General features: G+C 32.7%; 1 protein-coding gene across 1 annotated transcript in view; it reads left to right on the top strand.

Annotated features, from left to right (window-relative positions):
- The window catches only part of FNBP1L (formin binding protein 1-like), a 95,122-nt gene that overhangs the window by 59,214 nt on the left and 9,404 nt on the right, over window positions 1-26,504 (top strand). Inside the window, exons 6-12 of the mRNA XM_010860510.1 lie at window positions 3,675-3,779; window positions 7,755-7,883; window positions 9,775-9,921; window positions 12,092-12,295; window positions 21,102-21,211; window positions 22,601-22,733; window positions 23,127-23,221. Of these exons, the coding sequence (XP_010858812.1) occupies window positions 3,675-3,779; window positions 7,755-7,883; window positions 9,775-9,921; window positions 12,092-12,295; window positions 21,102-21,211; window positions 22,601-22,733; window positions 23,127-23,221 (923 nt within the window). The remainder of the gene's footprint in view (window positions 1-3,674; window positions 3,780-7,754; window positions 7,884-9,774; window positions 9,922-12,091; window positions 12,296-21,101; window positions 21,212-22,600; window positions 22,734-23,126; window positions 23,222-26,504) is intronic.

Consider the following 26,504-nt stretch of genomic DNA (forward strand, 5'->3'; position numbering starts at 1 on the left):
TTTTGTACAGTTCTTCTGTGTATTCTTGCCATCTCTTCTTAATATCTTCTGCTTCTGTTAGGTCCATACCATTTCTGTCCTTTATCGAGCCCATCTTTGCATGAAATGTTCGCTTGGTATCTCTAATTTTCTTGAAGAGGTCTCTAGTCTTTCCCATTCTGTTGTTTTAAAGTAGAGCAAAATGACAGAGATTGATAAGAGAATTAGAGGATTCATCCTGTAGATTGATTTTCAAGGTAAGAATCATCTTAAAAAATAGAAAACATAGAAAATAGATAGGGAAAATTAATTCAGGAAGAAAATTTTCCCAGAATAGAAAGACATGAGTTTCTAGATGGAAAGGATTTTCCAGGTATCCAGCACAGTTACAAGACATAGCTTAATGAAATTTCAGGACAGTTAGAGGGAGACGATCCTACCAAACTCCATAGAGGAAAAACAAAATATAAAATAAATATGTTTTATGCAAACGATCAGGGATCAGGAAGCCAGAACAATGAAGTAGTACTTTTACATGTCTGAAAGAAGACAGTTTCCTACTCAAGAGTTTCATACCCAGTTAAACTTTATAAAAAGAGATGGAAAGGCTTGGAGTCTTGGAGACTCAAAAAATTATCTCCCACAAACCTTCTTTTAGGAAGCTACTGCTGAATGTGTTCTAGCAAAATAGAGAAATGAACCAAGAGAGGGGAAGGTGTAGAGCTAGAGATTAATTCAAATTAAGGGAGAGTTGAAAGGAATCCCCAGGAAATGGTGAAGGGAAATCCCAAGGTAACAGTAGGCCTAGTTTGGTAATCAGTCCAAATTTTAGCAGGTTAAAAACCTCTTGAGTTCTTGATTTCATTAGGAAAATAAAATTAATAGAATTGTGAATGTAGTTGAATTAATTGAGGAGAGGTTTAAAGAACTGGGGACACCAGGGTTAAATTAGAGAAGAGTACATTGGAAACTAAAGCAATTTTTTAAGAAAGAGACATTAATTTAAGGATAAAAAATGTGCACAGGAAAGTAAATATATCACATGTTAAGTTCTGAATAGCTTTTGCAAAGTTATGGTAATTTGAATTAAATTTTAAATAATTCAGGAGCCATTGTGCAGATGGTATTTCTTGGGACACATGGAAGAAACAACACAAAACCAGTCTGGAGGGATGTTTCCATATTCTAAGCTACATTGGGATCCCATCAAAAAAACAAACACAAAAAAACAAGCAAACATCAAACCAATCAACAAAATGCATAAAAACCAAACAAAAACACTGAAGAAACCAAAAGTCCTGCTTAAATTGAGCTTAAGTACATGTGATTATTTTTATTATAAAGAGGTTGAGATGCATAATAAATATTAACTCAGTTATGCTTATAATTTTTTTCTTTACAGTCTTATGATATCTGATGTTTAAAGTGCATGGTTTGCAATAGTAAAATTTCTAATTTAGAAAAATTTCACTTTGAGTATGCAATTTTACACATTTCACAGTAGCAACACCTTAAAGTTACTTTCTTTTTTAAATTGAGGTAGAGTTGGTTTTTAATATTGTGTTGGTTTCACGTGTACAGCAAAGTGATTCAGTTTTATATATATCTATATGAGTTTTTTCAGATTATTTTCCATTATAGATTATTACAAGATATTGAATATAGTTCCTTGTAAATCCTGTTGCTGATCTGTTTCATGTATAGTAGTTTGTATCTGTTAACCCCGTACTGTTGTTCCATGTCCAGTTCTAACTGTTGCTTCCTGACCTGCATACAGGTTTCTCAAGAGGCAGATCAGGTGGTCTGGTATTCCCGTCTCTTCAGAATTTTCCACAGTTTATTGTGATCCACATAGTCAAAGGCTTTGGCATAGTCAATAAAGCAGAAATAGGTGTTTTTCTGGAACTCTCTTGCTTTTTCGATGATCCAGCGGATGTTGGCAATTTGATCTCTGGTTCCTCTGCATTTTCTAAAACCAGCTTGAACATCAGGAAGTTCATGGTTCACAGTATTGCTGAAGCCTGGCTTGGAGAATTTTGAGCATTACCTTACTAGCGTGTGAGATGAGTGCAATTGTGCAGTAGTTTGAGCATTCTTTGGCATTGCCTTTCTTTGGGATTGGAGTGAAAACTGACCTTTTCCAGTCCTGTGGCCACTGCTGAGTTTTCCAAATGTGCTGGCGTATTGAGTGCAGCACTTGCACAGCATCATCTTTCAGGATTTGCAATAGCTCAACTGAACCTCGTACTCCTAGTTTAACCCTCTTCCCCCCTTTCCCTTTTGGTAATGATTAAGTTTGTTTTCTATGTCTGTGAGTCTGTTTCTGTTCTGCATATATGGTCATTTGTATTTTTTTTTTAGATTTCATTTAAAAGTGATATTATATAATGTTTGTCTGACTTACTTTGCTTAGTATGATATTCTCTAGGTCCATCCATGTTGCTGCATATGATAATATTTCATTCCTTATGGCTGAGTAACATCCATTGTGTGTGTATGTGTATGTGTATATATATATATATATATATGTATAGCGCACATCTTCTTAAACCAGTTGTCTGTTGATGGGCATTTGGGTTGTTTCCATGGCTTAGCTATTAATATTATAAATGCTGCTGCTGTGAATATTGTGATGCATATATTTTTCATCTTTTCTGGATATATGCCCAGGAGTGCACTGCTAGATCATACGGTAGTTCTGTTTTTAGTTTCTTGAGAAAACTGCATGCTGGTTTCCACAGTGGCTACACGAATTCACATTTCTACTGTGTAGAACAGTTCCTTTTTCTCCATACCCTCTTCAGCATTCATTATTTGTAGACATTTTGATGATAGTCATTCTGAACAGTGTGAGATGATACTTCTTTGTGGTTTTGATTTGTATTTCTCTAATAATTACCTATGTTGAACACCTTTTCATGTGTCTGTTCACCATCTGTATGTCTTCTTTGGAGAAATTTTAGATCTGCCCACTTTTTGATTGTTCTTTTTTTTTGTTTTTAAATACTGAGTTGTATGTGTTTGTATATTTTGAATGTTAACCCCTTGTCAGTCACATCATTTGCAAACATTTTTTCCTGTTCCATAGGTCTTTTCATTTTGTTTATGCTTTTCTTTGCAAAGGCTTTTAAAAGTTTGATTAGGTCCCATTTGTTTATTTTTTGCTTTTACTTCTTTTGCCTCGGGAGACTGATCTAAGAAAATATTATATCTGAGAATGTTTTGCTTATGTTCTCTTTTAGGAGTTTAATGGTGCCCTGTTTTATGTTACTGTCTTTAACGTTTTGAATTTATTCTTACATATGTGAGGGGGTGTCCTAATTTCATTGATTTACACATAGCTGTCCAGCTTTCCCAACACCACTTGCAAAAGAGATTGTCTTTTCTCCATTTAATATTCTTGGCTTCTTTGTTAAAGAGGTGTGTTGGCTAATTTCTGCGTTCTCTGTTCTGTTCCACTGACCTGCTGTCTTTTTTGTGCCAGTATCATACTGTTTTGATAACTGTAGCTTCATAGTACTGTCTTATATCTAGAAGGGTTATGCCTCCAGCTTTCTCCTTTTTCCTCAGGATTGCTTTGGCAGTTCTGGTCTTTTGTGGTTCCATGTATTATTTATTAGTATTAGTATTGTTTATTAACTTTTAAATGAGATAACTCTAATTTTATTTTTCAGTATTTTAATTTTTTTTAACAGAGTAAAAAGAAATTTGAAAGAGAATGTAGAGAGGCAGAGAAGGCACAACAGAGTTACGAAAGATTGGATAATGACACGAATGCAACCAAGGCAGATGTTGAAAAGGTAAGAAATAATTCAAGCTGACTTTAATATCAAAATATTATTACTTGCATATGGAGCATAGTTACAATATTCATGTTAGTATTAGTGTTTCTGCAAGAGATACTCTACATCTAATCTAAAATACACAAATATTTGTGTACTTTAAATTACAATTCTGGTCTGAGAAAGTAAACAAAATTAATAATGTCAACTGCATTCAAAGTGCATAGGAAAGATTTAATTGCTAATAGGAATGAGCTTCTATCCTATTCCCAAATAAGACAGAAAGTCTAAGGTATGTTGATAGGGTATGCAGATAGAGGCTGGATAGTGTGCTTCTCAACTTTACAGAAAGGAAAACATGATAAAACTGTCAGAAATGTGATTTATCGCTATTTGTTTATTAGTTCATTCATTCACTCATTTTGGAAAGCTGAATTCTCTCTTGTCATTCACTGAGTCTGGGCCAGAAGTTGTATAACATAACTGTTGGTAGGGTCAGTCCTATAACTGTTGTGGCTTAGCTTTTCCTTCTCCCTTGCTGTACGCTCTTTATCTTAGGATATTTGACACAGTGATAGTGTTGAAATGTTGGAGTTTTGAAATATAGACGAACCTTACTCCGTTCTTTTTGTATATACAAAGGTCCACCATTAGTATATCTTCTCCTTAGAATTTTATAATATTCTATAGCATCAGAAGAAGAAAAAGTAAGGAGAAAAGAATACTTTATTTTCTACCTTCCATTTGCTTTACCAATTTTTTAAAAACCCTAAAATCGTAAACATTTTAGGTTACAGTTACCTTAAAGATCTTCTGCTGTAACTTATGCTTTTATCTTGTCTACCCTATTTTTAATAACCTACACCTCTTATGATAGTAAGTTCCCTGTCACTGGAAATATAGAAACTTAAAATAGCCTGTTCATTAAAAAAAAAAAAAAAATTACCATTTCCTTATATTGACCCCACTCATCTCCCTGTTCACTTTCAGTTTGTAAAAAAACTGAAATAACAAATCTGTTTTTCTCATAAATAGGTATTTAGATATTTTTAGCAGATTCTCTACCCATAGATGAATTGTCTGTTTCTTCAACTATTCTACATATGAAATATCTTCAAGTTACCTTTCACTATGACTACTTCCATTTAGATATCATTTAATTAACCAATATTCCACTTAAAGTATGTTGTATATAGTTCAATTTGATCAGTTCTGAGTTTGATTACCTTGCTTGTTTTGAAACTAAATTTATATTAATTACATCCTAAATGTATATTGGTTTTTTGACAGTTATACCTTAAATGTATATTGTGTATTTGGGGTTTTTTTTTGTAGGGTATACATTATACCCTAAATGTATATTGGTTGTTCGGATTGACTTTCAGTGAGTTTATGGTTAACTGAAATCCCCATGTCTTTTCATATATGAGGAGTTACAAGTTTATGTGTCTCAGACAGAACTTGTACTGTTGACATTTTAAATGCATATGCTACATCTATGTCAATTACTAGATTTGATCCTGCTGTTAAGGTTTTTGGATCCCTGAATTTGATCACCCATTATATTAATTTCCTTCTGCTGCTGCTGCTAAGTTGCTTCAGTCGTGTCTGACTCTGTGTGACCCCATAGACGGCAGCCCACCAGGCTCCCCCATCCCTGGGATTCTCCAGGCAAGAACACTGGAGTAGGTTGCCATTTCCTTCTCCAATGCGTGAAAGTGAAAAGTGAAAGTGAAGTCGCTCAGTCATGTCGGACTCCTAGCGACCCCATGGACTGCAGCCTACCAGGCTCCTCTGTCCATGGGATTTTCCAGGCAAGAGTACTGAAGTTGGGTGCCATTGCCTTCTAGGCATCATGTAATACACACAGTGTGTTAGCATTACTTGATAAAAATGTGGACCACAACACTTGTAAACAGAACTGTTTTATATGTGAGAGTCAGGAGTCTTTCTTGCTGGTTGACACTGACTCAAGAACTCTTCTGATACATCAATATAATACATAGTTTGTGTATTAAACAAATTAGGTTTAACTGGACTCTCATTTTTAGCTTATTCATTTCTATCTATAAAGATATCTTTAGAGACTGTTCATACATCTTGAAATCTAGATATAACATGTCTACTAGTTAGTTTGACCTAACTAGTTCAGAACTTTAATGTTTATATCTTCCTTTTTTTTTTTTTCCCTTGTTTGCAGCCCCTTTAATTATTAGAGAATTGGGAAAACTTTGAGGATTTACTTTAGAATCTGGAGAGTAGAGGAATTCTGTTTTCAGTGTCTAGGAAGGGAAGGAAACATAGATTTAAGTACTGATACAATTAAAAACAAAAACAAAACAAAGGTGAAGAGGGAGCAGGCCAGTTAGTGTATCTTCCTGAAGAAAAGGAAGGCAGTTGCACAACATTGAATATACACAACACTATCAAACTACACACTTAAAAATAATTAAGATGGGTACATTTTATGTGTATTGTGTATTTTGCCACAATTAATTTTTTTTTAATTTAGTGAAATACAAAATACAAAAAGAAAGCAAAGGCAGTAGATGTGAAAACCAGAATATGTCAGGGAAGGTGTCAGTTGTTTTAGTTTCTAGTCTTACACTTTTTCATAACCTGTTGGAGTCTTTCATCTAGGCTTTAGGTATCATAGCCAGTGACTTGAAATAGGAGGCGCCTCCCCTGAAAGAAAGAACCGTGTGGGTAGGGAATACTTGGAATCCTTCATTTCATCATAGTTTGTAAGAGGAGGGAGAAAAGGGAAAGGAGTGAATGAATGTGTTCTTAGAGTCTCAGGTTAGAACTTGAAGTGTATTTTTCTTTAGAAATACTTTAGGAAATGGTGTTTAGTTTCCATAGTACTTATTTATTTTAATCTTCAAGAACACCATGAATTAAATGGATATTTGTGGACTCATTTGAAATCTTGACTACCATGTATATTGGTATGTCAGTTTGTTTCTGAGTTCAGAAGAACTAACTTGTGGATCTACTGTTAGAAGGTTCGGGATTACAATTATAAAAACTAGGATTAGAATAATGAAGTGTATTCACAATGTGCTTTTATTATTTTCAGAGAAGTCTCATGTAACAATTTATAGCTTGGAATACTAAGAAACTGTATTTGGAGTTTGGAATATTGAGTATTAACTGAGTTTGGAATACTGAGTGTTGGAATATTGAGAAAAGAGTTCAATTCTTATTTTTTTTTTCCTATTAATTTATAAGCAATTGAGAAAATTGTTTAGATTACCTCCAGTAAACCTGGAATTAATGATTTGTGTTGTTTGTATGCAGATGTTCTCATTAATATAGATGGCATTAATGTGACTCACTGGAAAAGCATTTCTGTAAGAGCTTGAGATGAAGAGAACTATATTCTAATTAAGCATTCCTTAAAGTATCAATATCTGTTGTTTTGTATAGAGGTAGAAAGTATTGTTAAGCGTTACATTATCCCCAAATTACATTTTTACTGTTACCTGGATTCATTGTGGTTCTGAGTTGAATGTAACTGGATTATATTTGAAGAGAAGTTTTACTGATAACTTTGTAACTGTCAAAATTACTCCTGATGTTTTTTTTTCCTTTTCTGATTAAATGCTTACTGACAAACCACAATGTTGTCATTTATTTAATTAGAAAAACCCATTCGTTAAGAAATTTTATTCAAATGGTTTATTACAAGGGAGAGGATTTATTATTGTAGTAAGAGAAAGGGAATATTGCAACAGGGTGACTGGCCATAACAGAGGGGACATATGTATACCTATGGCTGATTCATGTTGATATTTGACAGAAAACAACAAAATTCTGGAAAGCAATTCTCCTTCAATTAAAAAATAAAGATCTGTAAGCATCTCCTTTACTTTTAAATGATATCAGTAGTTAGAAAAAGCCTAGTTTTAGTATAACTTCTAAAAAGTGAATTAACTGTGATTTTGTTGCTCCTCTTCTCATTGGTAATGATTTGGACCAATTTGCCTCTAGGCTAAACAGCAGTTGAATCTACGTACGCATATGGCTGATGAAAATAAGAATGAATATGCTGCACAATTACAAAACTTTAATGGAGAACAGCACAAACATTTCTACGTAGTGATTCCTCAGATTTACAAGGTAAAATTTAGATATATGAAATTAACCTTATTTTAGATCTGAGAAACCTAGTCTTGAAATGTAAAACTTTAAAATGCCAGGCATCAGTCAGAATGTTTCTAGATTCACTAGTTATCAAAATTGGTAATAAATTTATGATTGATTATAGATGTGAAAAGTAATTTTTTTTTTACTTTGAAATCACAAATTTTTCTACAGATTTCATAGTGGTATATTAAATAATTCACTAAAACAATGACATTTCTAGATAAATTCTCATGCTACATTAAGTATTGTGAGATGGGAGACTTCATTGGAATTTTGTATTGTAGTCTGCTTATCTAGAATTTGGACGTAGCCTTTGACACTATAACAGGATCATTGGCGTTAGTCCAGATGGCAGAAATAAATCTTAAATGCATTTGCTAGCCTGGTTTTTGCCTGCTTGTCTTCCTAGCTGTCAGATCATAAATGTAATTCAGGCTTCTAAACCCCATCCATCATCATTTAGCAGTTGCCAAACAGCCCTCAGGTAAAGACCCTGGAATTTACATGAAGGTGAAATTATGTTACTGCCTATTCTAGAAAGAAGAGAAATTAGAAAAAAGGGATTTAGTGAAACAGTGTTGAAAGAAGTGGTACCTGGGAGAGCTGAGCTTATGTGAAAAGTGTACACTTTTCAGTCCAACATGTACACCTGTGGCTGATTCATGGCAATGTATGGCAAAAACCACCACAGTATTGTAAAGTAATTAGCCTCTAATTAAAATTAATTAATTAAATTTTTTTTTAAAGTGTCAGTCCAAATACACCCCCCGCCCCAGCCAAGCTATTAATAGAACTACAGAGGAAACTGCAAAGGAAGCATAGTGAGAGGTGGTGGACTAGAGAAAGTATGATATTGATCGTTTAATCCAGGGCATCTAGTCAGCCAGTCCTCACTCTGTAGTGCTTTTCTAAACTTAATAGCTAAGTCTTCATATTCAGGGGAGACCTTAATTTGTAGATTCACTGCTTTGTTATGTTTGGGGGCTTGCTCTTTTTGTTTGGACTTTGCTATGGAGCAGTCTTGCCACTTTGTGATACTGGATTCAGTCCTTCTGTGAAAATGCTGGTCTCAAAATAAATTCCCAGGCTTTGGGAAGTAAAGAGGAAAAAATAGTATGAAGGCTATAGGAGTTAGGGGACTTAAGCAGTGTAATTGCTTCCTAAAAAGAAGAAAGGTCATTGTTGTTGACAAATAGGAAGTGTCAAAAATTGCCTTTAAGTTATTTGGCTTCATGTGCCCTGGCATAATTCTGAATAGCAGGTGCCAGTGAATTTTTTGAGTAGGGATCCCATACATGTACCACTTTGACCTTGCAGCTTCTTGTTTTTCCTCTTGTGTCCCCAACCTTTTGACACTTTGAGCTGTAGACTGTAGTAGGTTTGGGTGCCTGTTAGTATGTGGTTGACTGTGGATTCTTAGTCCAGCCAGATCTTGGCAAAGTGTTCTGAACTAACTTAAGGGTTTAGAAGTCTCACACTTGTATATGTTGTATGCCAGCTGCTTGAAAAAGAAATAAAAGTCTCAAAATTTCTGTTTTCAAATGAAACTTTACTGAAGAATAAAAGGCAGAGGTTGTATGAAGCAGGGAGCTGGTAAGCTGTAGGGAGTCCCTTATAAGGCTTGAAAACCGGTGTCACCTGGTTTTAGGATATACTAAGCCTTGAATTTTTATTCTTTTGCTGTTTCACAGGCCTCAAGTTTTAAGTGCTTTCACTCTGTAGCACTTGTTAAAAGGTACTTAAAACAGTGTAACTGTTTGGGGATATCTTCGTGGGATTTTTGTTTGTTTGTTTTTTGGAAGGGAGTTTCTTCAGAATGAAAAGAAAAGTCAATTTTCTTTTTTTTTAAATTCCTAATTATTAGCAACTGCAAGAAATGGATGAACGAAGGACTATTAAACTTAGTGAGTGTTACAGAGGATTTGCAGACTCAGAACGGAAAGTTATTCCTATCATTTCAAAGTGTTTGGAAGGAATGATTCTTGCAGCAAAATCAGTTGACGAAAGAAGAGTAAGTGTTTTATAATTTGAATAATGTATTTGATATAAATTAATGAAATGGATTGGGGGGAGTAATTGATGGATTATTGATTTTAAGTTATATTCTGTATAAGTAAGTCTGGCTATACATTAGACTCCTTCAGGCTGTAAGGATCACTTTAAACACTAAAGTTCTAATCATTTAAAAGAGTTCTAATGCTTCTCTTTCTTTTCCCCACTAATTTTTCAGTTCTATTCCAAGAGTATAACTAACTTGTAAACTGCATGTTGCAAACTGTATTATACTATTATCATTTAAACCGTTAGAGAAAGTTTAAAGAAAGTTTAAAGAAGGAAATGGTCAGATCTAGAGTTAAAAGAGTTCCTTATTGCCAGAAGAGTTGGCATTTGAGTTGCATTCTGAACCGTGAGTAGTATATGAATGATGGCCCATGAGAAAAGAAAGGAGAGCATTGTGAGTAGAAGTAACTGCCTTGAAGAAGCCCTTCTCATGCAGGCTGCAGTCATCAGGGTGTACACACTGAGCCTCAACCAACATCCTTGTTTTAGAATCATCATGTCAACCTGTGACCCTGAATCCATTTCATTACCCATTTCTTTTTATCGGTCTTTTTTTTTTTTTTTAATTGGAGTATGGTTGATTTACAGTTTTGTGCCAGTCTCTGCTGTACAGCAAAATGACAGTTATGTACATATATACATTCCTTTTTATATTCTTGTCCATTATACTTTATCACAGGGTATAGAGTATAGTTCCCTGTGTTCTGCATCTACAGTAGGACCTTGTTGTTTATCCATTCTAGATATGTAATAGTTTGCATCTACTAACTCTAAACTCCCAGACCATCCCTCTCTTTTCCCTTTTTTCTGTTCATTACCTATTTTTTTTAATCTGATTTAGGTTAAAAGAAATTGACTTTCTTTGTATTGTCTTTCTGGCAAAAAGTCTTAAGATATTTCAATTCTTCTGATCTGTTTCTAAAGATAATAAGAAGCCCTGTTCTTCTTGAAGAAATAAATTTAATTATCTTATTATATCTTGAGTAAGGTTTAGAAAAGTTCTCGTACCGGTTATTTTTCAGTAAATATTGATTTAATGACTCAGAAACTGAGGATATGAGAGAAGAGAAAGAAAAGAGAACCAGTGTTTGGGGAGTGCAAAATAGGTACTGCATATTTTAGTCTTCACAGCAGGTTGGTTTTGTATGAGTGAGGATCTTTCCTGTAACAGAATTTTGACTTAAATGAAAGAAAAGATTTGGGGGTTCTTTAATTGGGAATTCAAAGTTACATCTTGGTGTGACAGATCCAAGATTAGAAATATAGTTAGGTCCCTCCTCCTCTCAACCTGTTCTTACCCTTTAGCAAATGATTGGTGTGGGTGGCATTAGTGACAAAAAAAAGTAAGGTATAACTTAAGGATGACTTTTGACTTAAGTGATAGGCAAAATGTACTATCAGCAGAAATAAGGAATAAAATAGGAGAGGTTGGTTGGAGTGCGGGAGGAGTTTGTAAAGAATTCTGTTTGAAACTAATGAGTTTAAAGTGTCAGTAAAACATTCACATAGAGGTATATGTATGTCCAAAACTAGCATGTAATACTTAGGTGAGCTTTACGGTTTTGGGTGAATGGTCTAAGCTTTACAATTTCAGAGTTACTTTTTATACTCTACTGTTTGTGAGATCTTCATTGCTCTGTTAATATTTCCAAGTATGTCTTTAATACATTTTATTTATCCTTTCCCCTTTTGGGTAAATGGAAGCCTTTCTGCTTGTCTCCTACCCTGTTTTACAGTTAGACACCCTTTCCTCTATTCTGTAAAACAGAAAACCTTTTTCCTTTAAAACTTGGAATTTCTTCTAGAGAGTAACCTCTTCCTATATCCTTTTTTGTCAGTTAGAAGTTAAATATCAGCTAACTACTCAAGATGAAATTCAGTGGGTTAAAGCTATGGAGTGGAAACATCCATGACTATTACAAATTTTATAAGTGGTCATTTGTTTGTGAAATTTTTTTATAGGAATTAAAATATTTAGGGGTTATTTCATATTTACAGGAAATAATTATTAATTTTGAACCTTTAATAAGTATTGTAGAATTATTTCTTTACATTTTTATTTGTTTTCTGACACAGATTTAAGATTTTGAAAGCTAATATGGTACTATTCTTACATGTAGGACTCTCAGATGGTAGTAGACTCCTTTAAGTCTGGATTTGAACCTCCCGGAGACTTTCCATTTGAAGATTACAGTCAGCATATTTATAGAACCATTTCTGATGGGACTATCAGTGCATCCAAACAAGAAAGTGGAAAGGTGGATGCCAAAACCACAGTAGGAAAGGCCAAGGGCAAGTTGTGGCTCTTTGGAAAGAAGCCAAAGGTAAAAGTCATTAAAATTTTCTGAGCTGATGATTTTGTTCTAGTCTGTCATTTAAAATAATATAGATATTGGATGGATAATGGTTTACTATTAATAGAGAATAAATATTTTTATATGAATGATTCAATTAACTTTTCACTTAGAAACATAGAATTTTGTACCTTAATAATAAAAATTAATTCTGAATTTAACATCATTTAATGAGTAAAAATATTAAATAAGTAGTATCTCTTAAATTATATACTTTTGAAATTTCATTTGTATGTAGTTTCAGTTCAAATTTTTTAGGAATCATGATGTGACTGTGAGATCACTAAAATTGCAGTTCTCAATTGGAATGATTGATCACAGCAAAAATAAATGTCAAATTAGGTCTTACAGATCATACTAACAGTTATTTTTATCATCCATGTGAATATTTTTATCATCCATGTGAATATTTAACGGGAAGGGGCTCAATGCGTGTAATTATTTGAAGTTTTAAAAAATCTCTAGTTTATTAAGAGAGTCTCTCTCTTAACTTCTTGTCTAAACCCATCTTTTGATGTGCTGGTTATTTTAGATAAATTTAGCTCAGCCAGGGAGCAATTGGAATAAATGAGTATTTAATCTTATCAATTTAATGGCTATAAAGTGTCATATCAGTAGGAGAATAGATAATCTGATGTTCTGTATTTGTTAAAGTATAGATTATTTTAATTCATTTTTCTGCTTTTGACATATGAATTTAGATAACATTTAACTCAAATTATAATATACCTATAAAAATCTTTAAAAGCACAATTAACTCAAGCTTTATTTATGCTTTTCATAACATTGTTCCATCGAGAAGTTGAGAGGTGAGACTTTTTTAAGACAGATCAGAGTAGCTAGGAAAACTTAGATAAACAAGGAATACTGAAAATTTTTTTTAAAAAAGAGGTGCAACAGGGATGAAATAGAAACAGAGATGAAAGCCACATATGTAATGAATTTTTTTTTGCTTGTTTATGATAGTAGTTACAGTTTTAATACTTTATTTTAATAGACATTGCCTGTTTAGATAACTTTAACTATAGCTTCTGCCGTTATCTCTGACAAGTATAGGTTAAGTGTGACTAACTAGGTGGTTTTAATAATCTATAAATCAGAAGATATTTTTTTATCTAGGTCATATTGCTCTCTCTAACCTTATAATTTGTATACTCTATATTTTTAGTCTGTTAGCTTGTAAAAAAGTGGTCAAATGAAATGGTACATTTTTAAAAGTACATTTGACTTTAAAATGACAGTTCTGGCAAAACTGTGTTAAGATTCTTATAATATTTTTACAGAAAACTATTTGAGATATATTTTGTAAAAAGTATGTTGCCAAAAATAGAATTTTCATTTAGGAAAAAAAGGTATGCACATTTGGCTTATTGATTCCTTTCTTTATTTCCATATTAGCCACAATCCCCACCCTTAACCCCTACTAGTTTATTCACATCCAGTACTCCTAATGGGTCCCAGTTTCTCACATTCTCCATTGAGCCCGTGCATTATTGTATGAATGAAATAAAAACAGGGAAGCCCAGAATTCCTTCTTTCAGAAGTCTCAAAAGAGGGGTAAGTTTAATAATGGGTTAAAATGCATGACGGCCTATTGTGTGTGTAGTGTGGCTTTTAATACTCTCCACCCTCATTATAAGGCTCTCTCCTATAAATATATAGTTTAAAACACCACAGAATTAAGTATAGCTGCCCTCAAGTTAAAAACAACTCCTCTTTATAACATTTGAAATGCTCAACCATAAAAGAATGGTATTATAAAGAGGGTGCTGGGTACAATCATATTAGCTATTTTTCTTTTTTTTTGTTTATGTGAAGTCATATGTCCACCATTGTCTTGTAATGTATTTACATTTTTAAGACTTTCAGTAATTTGTCACTGAAATTATTCATGTAATAATCTGTCACTAGTGACTTCTGTGAATTTTATAAAGTATTATTTTGTTGGCAAAAAAAAATAAAGTTCCATTTTAATTTTAATTGCCCTACTTTCAGAAACATAAAACACAATTGCCAATAGTTAAATTTAAAAAATCAAAGACAGGCATGTTAAATAATCAAGATTGTAGATCAGATTAAAATAATATATTGCAAAGTATATTGTATAAGTTATAAAGCCTATAAAAATACTAGATTTTATTGAGTAATGGATACATGGAATTTGTTTTCTTAAACTGAAAAAAAAAAAAAGTTTTTTACCAAATTTTTCATTTTTTTCCCCATAAGCTAGCCTTTATCATTTACTTATAACTAAAGATTCCCTTGGAGAAGGAAATGGCAACCTACTCCAGTATTCTTGCCTGGAAAATCCCATGGATGGAGGAGCCTGGTGGGATACAGTCCATGGAGCTGCAGAGAGTCAGACAGGACTGAAAGACTAACACAAAGATACTCTGCAAATGAAAAGTTTTAGGATAGTGAAAAACAAATACTAAACTGTTTCTTAGCAACAACTGTTAAATACTACTGATAAATTAGTGTTAATTCATTATGTTAGACTAATTTCTGTTGTTTAAGATCTGATTTGAAGGGCATGGTTGTAATATTCATAGCTCGTAATTTAGATACATTTAGATTTGTATGAGCATTTGTTTAGACATATAAAAATCTTAGGTGTAATAACCCACAGATGAGAACTCAAGAGTTTGTTAGTGTCATAAGAAGTCTAGTTGTTAACAGCATTGCACTCACTCTTGGACTTACTCTTACTTTCAGTCCCTCTCTCCTTTCTCTCTCCCTGCTGCTACTCCCTTCCTCTCTCCCTTTCTCCCCTTTCTTTTTCCTGTTCTGTCTAGCCTGTATGCTTCTCACTCTTTGGTAACAGTTTCTATCTTTAAATTGCTTTAGTTGGGTTTCTCTTTTGGTCATATGTAGAACAAGATACATATCTTATAGGGCAATATTATATTATTATTTGCTTTTCTACTCAAACAGTATGACAAGCTAATTGGTGTTAACAAGGCAACAGAAATGTCCCAGTGTATTACATTCTTTTGGGGACTTCCTTTTTTTCCTGTAATGACCTGAACTTCTTTGCATTACCTTTCCTAATTCTGTGTGTGAATGTAGGTTAATTCATGGCATTCTGAAAAGTCCCTGTGAATGAGTCTGTGTTACCCTTACAGGCACTACAGGTGCCTGTAATCAGTTTTAAAAGCTCTTTTCACTTGTTTAAAAGACTTTAAGAAATCATACTTGGGATTTTTGTTGCCTGAATTATGAGAGTAGAATTAATTCCCATCTTTCTTCTTTGTGATGACTTAGACTTCATTAAATATTATGCTCTTGCAGAAATCAATGGTAATCAAAAATTGCAATTATGTTTGTAATTTCTAGGAGCCATATTTTTGGAATCTCTCAGGTATCCTGCATATCGAGTCTACCAGGGCCAGTTACAGTACCTTGCACAGCATAGTCTTAGGGATATGAAGTACATACAATTCTGTGAAAAAAAGTTTAGTTAGTTAGAACTGTGAGCCCTGGAGAAAGAAGCTTAAATAAGTGACATCTTTATTGTTACTGAATAAATTCATAGGTAGAATTTTATAACTGTCGAACTTAAAAGTGTCTGTGTGGTCATTACTTATTATATTTCCACATATTGCTTCAGCTTTAAATACTAGGACATTTGTTGGGGTAGGGAGGCTAATTCCAGTAGGCCAAAATGGTTGCACTTATTATTAGTTATCATGCCAAAGAAAAAAGCAGTATGCAAGATAGAAAATATGATAGACAAACCAGCTGGACAATGGAGAATAGAACAGGAAGTATAAAGTTCATTACCTTGGCATTGAGAAGTTTCTTTCTGCTTTGATTGATATTTGGTAGTTTAATTGATACTATTTCAAAATTGTGTTTTATTTCCATTTAAGAATGTTCTCAATATAGAAAAGGAAGGAGATATGCTTTAACAAACCATTTATGTGTTTTTACATGAATTTACATGTAAGTCCATAAAACTGAAAAAGTCTTATGGTTTATTAAAGCTGATGAGTTGTACCATTCAAATCAGAATCTTGTTTTGAGCTATATTTGTTTCATCATTTTTCTTAAATATCTGCTTTTGGCTTTTATAAAAATTTATAATTTCTTTCATTCTTAAGAAAACCTGCAGTTTCCATTATCTTTAAGGACATGAGAAATGTTATATTGGACCAGTGTTTTTTAATTTGATGGTGGTACTGGTAGACTTTTTCTGAGGGATGAGGGTCTATAATTTCCTTCTGTGACATCAAGGTCTAACCTTAAATAGATATTTAGTGCACATTCAAAAGCTATTTAATATAGAAATGAATAATTTTTAACTACTTCATTGGTGCTTACTGGGTGCTCCTTTTTCTTAGTGTGTATATATATATATATATATATTTATCTAGCAGTAGTGAGTCCATCTAGCAAGTCCATGTTTACTGTCTAAATTATTCATGATCTTATAGGCTTATAGAGTCATTTTTGTAAGCTTTTATTATCCAGAATACTGTTCTCAGGATTTTCCTACCTTAAAGTTAAATACACGTAATAATTTGAATTGCCTAACTGATTTCCTTTTTAGCTCCCTTATGTATTTATTAAGATATAGGAGGTATGTGAAATTTTCAGTATAGTATTTCTCTATTGAACATGAATTGCTTTAAAAAAGACAAAATATATTTCTAATATTTACGAAGAACTTGAGTTTTTATATCCCCAAATCTAATGAACTGTGATTTTACTGTCTAATTAATAGTAAAACTAAGTTAGCTAAAAACTGAAACATTTAATATTTCAGTTTTAACTATATTACTCTTTTCTCTAAAATGTATTAATAAAGAAACTGGAAAAATAAGCTGCTTGAGATTATCATAAAAGAAATTCAAATAATTTACCTATTTTGTTTCTTATTGATATGATTTTGTTTTAATAATATTTATAGAAGACCATAAATATCTTATAAAAATTTAAAACTCTAATCTTAACAGGAATTTTGTCATAGCAAAATAAGTTGTGGTTTTTGTTCCCTGAAACTACTGACAGTCTAAAGAATGTTAAGCTTAATTTGGAAAGATAATGGATAGCATATGTCATCTTTTCTTATCATTGTAACCATTAATATATATGGCCAGTTCATCAGCGATAAGGGGTAGATATTTTTCTCAGCTATTTATTAAAATCTGTATTTTTATGTGAAATTCTACCTGATGTCCTCCATATTCTCTAAAACACCTTGGCTTAGTAAACAGGGAAAAACAGAAATTTTAGAAACTGCTAAACAAATGCAATGAATGTGAAGATAAACTTTGTAAGTTCTCCTGGGTATTATGAGTCACTGTGTGTGAGTATGTGGGTGTGCGCACACACGTATGCATGTGTACATGTGTGTTTAGTTGGGATGCTTGACAGATGCAATGCCGGTTGCAGAACCCTGGGAACCCACAGAATATGGATGATACATAAATAAGCATATATATATATTTATATATTCATAATATGAGAGGACTCTGCTATGTCGGATTTTCAGAAAGAATAAATTTTAACCAGTTTTCTAAAAATCAAAGTTATATTTTTAGTGTTGCTTTTCGAGTGTATGGATTTCAGAATGAAAACTGAAAAAGAGAAGCTATATCTTCAAAGCAAAATTCAACCCATATATTGTATCTGTTAGCAAATATGTATGGGAAACATGAATCTAGGTGGCTCATTATTATTTTGATAATAGTGTGTTTTTTTAATGTGTCTGTACATTAAAAATAGCATCTTAAAACTAAAGTAGAAATGTTACCCTTATCTACCCATGACATATTCAAGTTCAAAACAATATTTTGAATTATAAAAATTCAGATAATGATGTTTAATGCATTGGGAAGAGTATTCCATTCTTTAATACTACATATAATATTTCTTTAAAATGGCTAATATTAGATCTTTATGTTCAACTTTTTGAGCATTAGGATTTTGAGAATGAAGAGCTGTATATGTGAAATCCACTTATGTAAAAGTTCTCTTTTAAAGAAGAAAATACATGATTGCTGATAAAATCATTACTATTTACTTTTGAGTTTTAGTTGCACTTAGAAAATATCTGCCCATTATCATCAGTGTATATATTTTTTTTTTGCAAGTAATTTACTTTCCCCAAAATGTGGTTACAGTTGTTTTTCTGGCATAATTGTTTGGATTGTGAAGTGTACATGATTTATTTTAATATCGTAAAAAAAAAAAACAAACAGTATAAGTTATTGCATCTTCTGTATTATGGTTTCATGTGAATAATATACCATTTCTTTCTGTTTTCCATTGAACTATTCAGTGGTCGGTGAAGATGGTAAGCCTTATGTGCTGATGTGTATACTGTGCCAGTATTAAATATATCACAAAACATTGTTTTGTTTAATTTAAAGCAAAGTGGTAAGGTCCATCCCCACATGTTACCTTGTGTGTCTTTTCTTTCTATAATCCATAGTCCAACACATGCCAGTACCTTTGATGTCATAAAATTTAATAATAATGTGGTTAACTGTAACTCATTAAGCACTTAAATGTTATTGGGTGGAGTCTTTTCATGTTACAGAAAATAAAATTAAACATCATTTTAAAAGTTACCTGGTGGAACAAAAGTTTATGTTTTTACAAAAGGAAAATTAAAAATGATTTTTCTTAACTCTGTAAAAAGAAAGATCCTGTAAGTTTGATATGTAGTTTATCACAAACATCATTAGATTTTCCAAAAAGTGAAAAAGAAAGCTTTCCTACTCGTTTCATTAGTCAGTGCTTTCTTTTTGTCTACTACTTGAATGGGGATGAAAGTACAAATAACCTAAATATCGTGTGTGTGCGCGTGTATGTGTGCATGTGTAGTATTCCTTTATACATATGTTTCAAACAAATTAATGAAACTGCATTGTGAAGACCTAACATAAAAATTATTGGGTGTTTACATAGTTTCTCATTTTTGGAAAACAAACCAGTCTTTTTCAGACTCTTGCAGTTTGACCCTTTATGAATTACCATGTAGTAGAAGAGGTTTTTTAATGTCTCAGAGTCTTCTTTACAGCCATAGGAAATAGAATGAGTTTAGTTCTCATATTCTATAAAGGAATATGTTATAATGTCAAAATGGGATATTAGAGATTCAAGTGCCTAGCTATTGTTAATAAATTTGAGAACAGTTTCATTACAGATACTGAAAAGAAATTTGGAAGATTTATGTCTAAAGTCATTGTGAATTTATTACAATACTGCCAACAAAACCATATTGAAATATAATTTTTCATTTCATTATATTTTTATCTTTGGCACAATATAATAGTTTTCAAACTATTGTACCTCAAATTAGATTAAATCTGACAACTTATATTTCTAATTGACCCCTAAATTTAAAGGCACTTTGTAGGAAATTTTGCTATTTGTTTATTTACATCAGATTTTTTGTGATTGATGGATTTTTATTTCTGGTGACTGGTAGATTAAAAAGCAAAGGTCACTTAGGAAAGATGTCCTCTTTTTTTCAAGGCAGGCTTATTGAATATCTGTAATGTTCAGGTCATTTGCATAAAATTTTGTTATGAATTAAATGTTATATTTGATCATGTATTATCTGAAAGGTGAGTTTGATTTTTTAAGAGAAACACAAATGATGAAATAAAGCTGTTTAACTATGTTATAGGCATAAATGGCTCAAAGAGCAAGGATGCATTTGTTGTGGGAGTTTATTTCAGCAATACTTTAAAAATTGAACTTACATGTTCTTAAAATCCCCATTTTTAAAATAAAAATGAAGAATAATAGTTGTCATCAATTTTTGAGTATGTAAAATCTTACATAAACAGGCTCATATTAAACAGAATCAGTACTTGCTAACATTGGATGTAGTTGTGTCATCTTTAAGAAGATAACTAAGGTAACAATGACATGATTAATATTTAAGAGGAGAAAGACATCATTTGAATCACAAGTTACATCAAAGTACTAGAATGTTTTCTTAAATGATGTAGTTTTCTTGAATATAAAAACATTAAAAATTTTCAGACATTGAGGATCCTTCCTAAATAAGGATTTTGTCTTTCTTTGGATTATATCTCTATTTCAAGAACTGAGGTATGGTTGTACAGAAGGATAATTGAAAATAAATCCCTTATTGGAATATAATTTTGACTGACATTTCACACAGTGGATAGTTCTACCTTTTTATTTTTTAATGATCAAGTATGTTTTGGTCCTAATGAATGGTTTAATAAATGTAATCACTCAAAGACTGTGTAATATTAAAATATTTTTCATTAGTTTGCCTTTATGAGGTAAGTTGCTTAATTGACTCAATTATATAAACTTTTAATATGTTCAGTCTTAACATTTGTAATATCCTTACTGTCATGGCAATAGATTTGATTTGGGAATGTGGTGGAATATGTTATATATAAAATATTTTGTATAGATGAGAAATGTTACATGTTTCCATTTCGTTGTTGTTGCTGTAAGAAGGTTCATCTGTATTTATTTTAACTCTGCCAAGACCTGAATATAATGTTATATTGGTAATAACCAGTTTTCTGTATCTGGTGATATTTTTACCTATTCTATTTCATAATTTTATAAAGTGACTGGAATCTGAACTCTTTCTTCAGTATGATTATTTTAATTAACATACATGTACATACATATGTAGATTTCTTTTTCTTAAAAGGAGTCGTTGGGCTAATTTGAAATTAAAATTGATATATATTCTTTCTTTATAATAGGTGTATTTTAGAAATAAAATTTCATGAAAGTATTTTTATAATGATTTAGATTCTCTTTTCAGGGCCCAGCACTAGAAGATTTCAGTCATCTGCCACCAGAACAGAGACGTAAAAAACTGCAGCAGCGCATTGATGAACTTAACAGAGAACTACAGAAAGAATCAGATCAAAAGTATTTTCCCATTAAGTCCTCTCTATTATTCCTTTCGGAGTCTAATATGAATGATATGTTTAAATGTGGGGTATAAAAGGCTTAAAAATTATACATCCTAATTGAAATACTTTTTCAGGGAAAACTAGATTTTGGAAAATTGTGTGATTGCTCTGTGATATTTTTAAACTGAAATGTTAGAGAGTTTCTTAGGTTCAGTTTACTTATTGGATGCTAATAGTGTATGTGTATGTCTTCCATAAAATTTAAAGATAGTTTTGATTTATTATCAAGGGTATATACTTTGGTAATTTTTGTTTTGCTTTGGTATGTAAATGGAGCTCAATAGAAATCTGAGGCTGAAATTACTGTGCAGCAGAAATGTTGGAAAACGGTGTTTAATTACTTGCAACTGCAGATCATTCACTCATAGCTTTAATTTTTTTTCAACTTCATAAAGAGTTTCTTTTGGTTCAGTTTTATTTTAGTAAATATAGAAATTTATATATGATGAATAAAGGGTTATTACAGTGATTGGTAACTTATATCTGCTGTTACACTGAAGATAAAATTGAAGCTTAAACTCTAACATGAGTGATTGAAGAATTCATATTTGAGAATCATCTGAAGATAGGTGATATTAGTCAATTATGTCTCAGTGAAACTGGAAAAAACAAAGCAATGAGATCCTCCTTAAAAAGAAGGACCGTAGGATGAGACGAGAAGAAATCTGTCATTTTATGAAATACACTTAAGGATGAACAGAAAAAAAGGAGGAGCCAGTGAGGGAAATAATGAGATAAAGGTAAAAGGAAAGAAAAAGAAAATATTACCTCCAGGAAATCAAGGAAGAAAAGAGTATTAGGGGATGTTAGTAATGTCAGATGTTAAGAGTCCAGAGGAGCTAATTGAGGCATAATTTACAGTGGTAAGATTGGAGAAGTGAAGAGGATGAGTGATGTGAACTTAGAGAGAGGTGGTATAGATGGGTTGGGAGGATGACAGTGCTCTGAAGTTAGGTAAGGAACACCAGTGGAATAATGTGTCTGGATGGGGGCATGTAGTGACTTTGATTTGGGACATGATGAGTTGAAGAACATTGGGGAATATTCTTCCAGCCCTTGATTAAATCTATATAATCTCATTTAGGAAGCAAGAAATGAGACATGAAATCTTTTTTGAAAAAATTATAAATGTTTTAAAAGACTGTCTCTATAAATTACTAATATTCAGTATGTACATGATCAACTTTGTGCAGATTATCTTTAATCAGGTAATGTTTGATTAAAGTTAAAGAACTAGGACTCTTAAGATTAGGCTGCATGTGAGTCCCCAGAATCAAATGAAACTCTTTTACCTGGAAACATGTGAAGTGAATGTTTAATTTTGTGGCTTCCTTCTCATTTTCAGAGAAGCGCTCAACAAAATGAAAGATGTATATGAGAAGAATCCACAAATGGGGGACCCAGGGAGTTTGCAGCCTAAATTAGCAGAGACCATGAATAATATTGACCGCCTGCGAATGGAAATCCACAAGAATGAGGTAGATTTGTTGTTTAGCAGTTTTCAAAGATAAGTTCATTTTTATAAACTTCATTATGATAAATTGGTTCTTGATAGAATTATCCTCAAATATTTTCTTGTAGGGTTTATAATCTAAAAGTAAGGCATCATTATGATATAAAAATAAGGTATCATCTTTAGAATTAGCCCCTCATTGAAGTTTTTTTTCTTATTTAAAACTTTATGTAAAACTACATGTTTATACTATTTTTAATCAGCTGTAACACTGATCACTGACCAAATTGAAATAAAGATTTCCCTTGTCTAAGAATTACATAATAATAAAGGCTCAAATCACATTTTCAATGTAGAATATCTTATGAACTTTAAAATATACTTATTGAGCTCATTTTTATTTGTTTTTCCCCATAAGGCTTGGCTCTCTGAAGTTGAAGGCAAAACAGGTGGAAGAGGAGACAGAAGACATAGCAGTGACATAAATCATCTTGTAACACAGGGACGAGAAAGGTTATTTTTGCATTTTATTTGTATTTTTTCTCCCCCCACCCCCAGACTTTTCTCTTTTGTCCTAAATTTTGGACAATTCTCTTTTTTCCTAATCTGATAAGTTTGGCTTTTAATAACTCAGTCTTTGAACCTAAATAATTCTCTGTTCTTTACATTAGCTACAGATGAATTATGATTTCTTATTTTGCTACTCATTTCTAGTTTGTAATGCATCTAAAAACAGAGGTAGGAACTTGGAAAATTCTGGGAGTTATAGTCTGGAGGCATGGGCTCCTCAAACCTAGGAAGAGTGCCTGAAAGTTTAGATGGAGTTGGGTAGCTTATACCAAAGAAAAATTTAACTGTCAAATTACTCAAAGTTTTGTAAGTAAAATAAGTGTATATTGCTAGATTGGATCAGAGCTTCCAAAAGACATTTTACCAAGTTTCCATGTTTTCAGATCATTTGTGACATTTTCTCCCTTTGAATAATATTTCCACCACCCCATCCCCACCTTATAGTAAAATCCAACAAATTTGGACTCAGAGAAGAATTTGAGAGATCTAGTATCAATAATTGGTTTATTGTAATTATTGTACTATTGTACTATTGTACTATTGTAACTATTGTAAAATCCAACAAATTTGGACTCAGAGAAGAATTTGAGAGATCTAGTATCAATAATTGGTTTATTGTAATTATTGTACTATTGTACTATTGTACTATTGTAACTATTGTAAAATCCAACAAATTTGGACTCAGAGAAGAATTTGAGAGATCTAGTATCAATAATTGGTTTATTGTAATTATTGTACTATTGTACTATTGTACTATTGTAACTATTGTAAAATCCAACAAATTTGGACTCAGAGAAGAATTTGAGAGATCTAGTATCAATAATTGGTTTATTGTAATTATTGTACTATTGTACTATTGTACTATTGTAACTATTGTAAAATCCAACAAATTTGGACTCAGAGAAGAATTTGAGAGATCTAGTATCAATAATTGGTTTATTGTAATTATTGTACTATTGTACTATTGTAATTATTGTTTATTGTACTAATTATTGTAATTTGAGCAAATTGAGTTTTTAAAAAAATTTTACTGGCTTATAGTTGATTTATGGTATTAGTTTCAGATGTACAATAAAGTGATTCAGTTATACATATAATCATTTTCAAATTCTTTTCTCATATAGGTTATCACAGAATATTGAGTAGAGTTCCCTATGCTATACAGTAGATCCTTGTTGGTTATCTATCTTATGTATAGTAGTGTTGTGTGTGTGTTAATCCTAAAATCCTGATTTATCCCTCCCCTTCACATTTAGCAAATTCATTTTTAGTGTTGAGTCTCAGTTTCCTAAAATATAAAATAAAGATGAAAATACCTGTCATTCAGGGTTATTGGTAATGAAGGAAATAATGTACACAAAGCACCTAACAGTAAGATACCTGGTAGCAGGATGTTAATTCCTCTTCCTCTCCCTTATCACTTTTTGAAAGAGTACATTTCCTTAAGAGATAGTACAACACGAGTTTTTGTTATTAAATGATAGGATACTGAAAGGGGAACTCACCAGGTCAGTAGGTGCCCAATATGCTACTGGAGATCAGTGGAGAAATAACTCCAGAAAGAATGAAGGGATGGAGCCAAAGCAAAAACAATACCCAGTAGTGGATGTGACTGGTGATAGAAGCAAGGTCTGATGCTGTAAAGAGCAATATTGCATAGGAACCTGGAATGTCAGGGCCGTGAATCGAGGCAAATTGGAAGTGGTCAAACAAGAGATGGCAAGAGTGAATGTCGACATTCTAGGAATCAGTGAACTGAAAGGGACTGGAATGAGTGAATTTAACTCAGATGACCATTATATCTACTACTGTGGGCAGGAATCCCTTAGAAGAAACGGAGTAGCCATCATGGTCAACAAAAGAGTCTGAAATGCAGTAGTTGGATGCAATCTCAAAAACGACAGAATGATCTCTGTTCGTTTCCAAGGCAAACCATTCAATATCACGGTAATCCAAGCCTATGCCCCAACAAGTAATGCTGAAGAAGCTGAAATTGAATGGTTCTATGAAGACCTACAAGACCTTTTAGAACTAACACCCAAAAAAGATGTCCTTTCCATTATAGGGGACTGGAAGGCAAAAGTAGAAGTCAAGAAACACCTGGAGTAACAGGCAAATTTGGCCTAGGAGTACGGAATGAAGCAGGGCAAAGGCTAATAGAGTTTTCCCAAGAGAACACACTGGTCATAGCAAATACCCTCTTCCAACAACACAAGAGAAGACTCTACACATGGACATCACCAGATGGTTGACACTGAATTCAGATTGATTATATTTGTTGCAGCCAAAGATGGAGAAGCTCTATACAGTCAGCAAAAAAAGACTGGGAGCTGACTGTGGCTCATATCATGAACTCCTTACTGCCAAATTCAGACTTAAATTGAAGAAAGTGGGGAAAACCACTAGACCATTCAGGTATGACCTAAATCAAATCCCTTATGATTATACAGTGGAAGTGAGAAATAGATTTAAGAGACTAGATCAGAGAGACAGAGTGCCTGATGAACTATGGACAGAGGTTCATGACACTGTTCAGGACAGGGATCAAGACCATCCCCATGGAAAAGAAATGCAAAAAAGCAAAATGGCTGTCTGAGGAGGCCTTACAAATAGCTGTGAAAAAAAGAGAAGCAAAAAGCAAAGGAGAAAAGGAAAGAAACAAGCATCTGAATGCAGAGTTCCAAAGAATAGTAAGAAGAGATAAGAAAGCCTTCCTCAGCGATCAATAGAAAGAAATAGAGGAAAACAACAGAATGGGAAAGACTAGAGATCTCTTCAAGAAAATTAGAGATACCAAGGGAACATTTCATGCAAAGATGGGCTTGATAAAGGACAGAAATGGTATGGACCTTAACAGAAGCAGAAGATATTAAGAAGAGGTGGCAAGAATACACAGAAGAACTGTACAAAAAAGATCTTCATGACCCAGATAATCACGATGGTGTGATCACTCACCTAGAGCCAGACATCCTGGAATGTGAAGTCAAGTGGGCCTTAGAAAGCATCACTACGAACAAAGGTGGTGGAGGTGATAGAATTCCAGTTGAGCTATTCCAAATCCTGAAAGATGATGCTGTGAAAGTGCTGCACTCAATATGCCAGCACATTTGGAAAACTCAGCAGTGGCCACAGGACTGGAAAAGGTCAGTTTTCATTCCAATCCCAAAAAAAGGCAATGCCAAAGAATGCTCAAACTACTGCACAATTGCACTCATCTCACACGCTA

Source organism: Bison bison, unplaced genomic scaffold (assembly GCF_000754665.1).
Source record: "Bison bison bison isolate TAMUID 2011002044 unplaced genomic scaffold, Bison_UMD1.0 scf7180017864466, whole genome shotgun sequence".
Classification (NCBI taxonomy): Eukaryota; Metazoa; Chordata; class Mammalia; order Artiodactyla; family Bovidae; genus Bison; species Bison bison.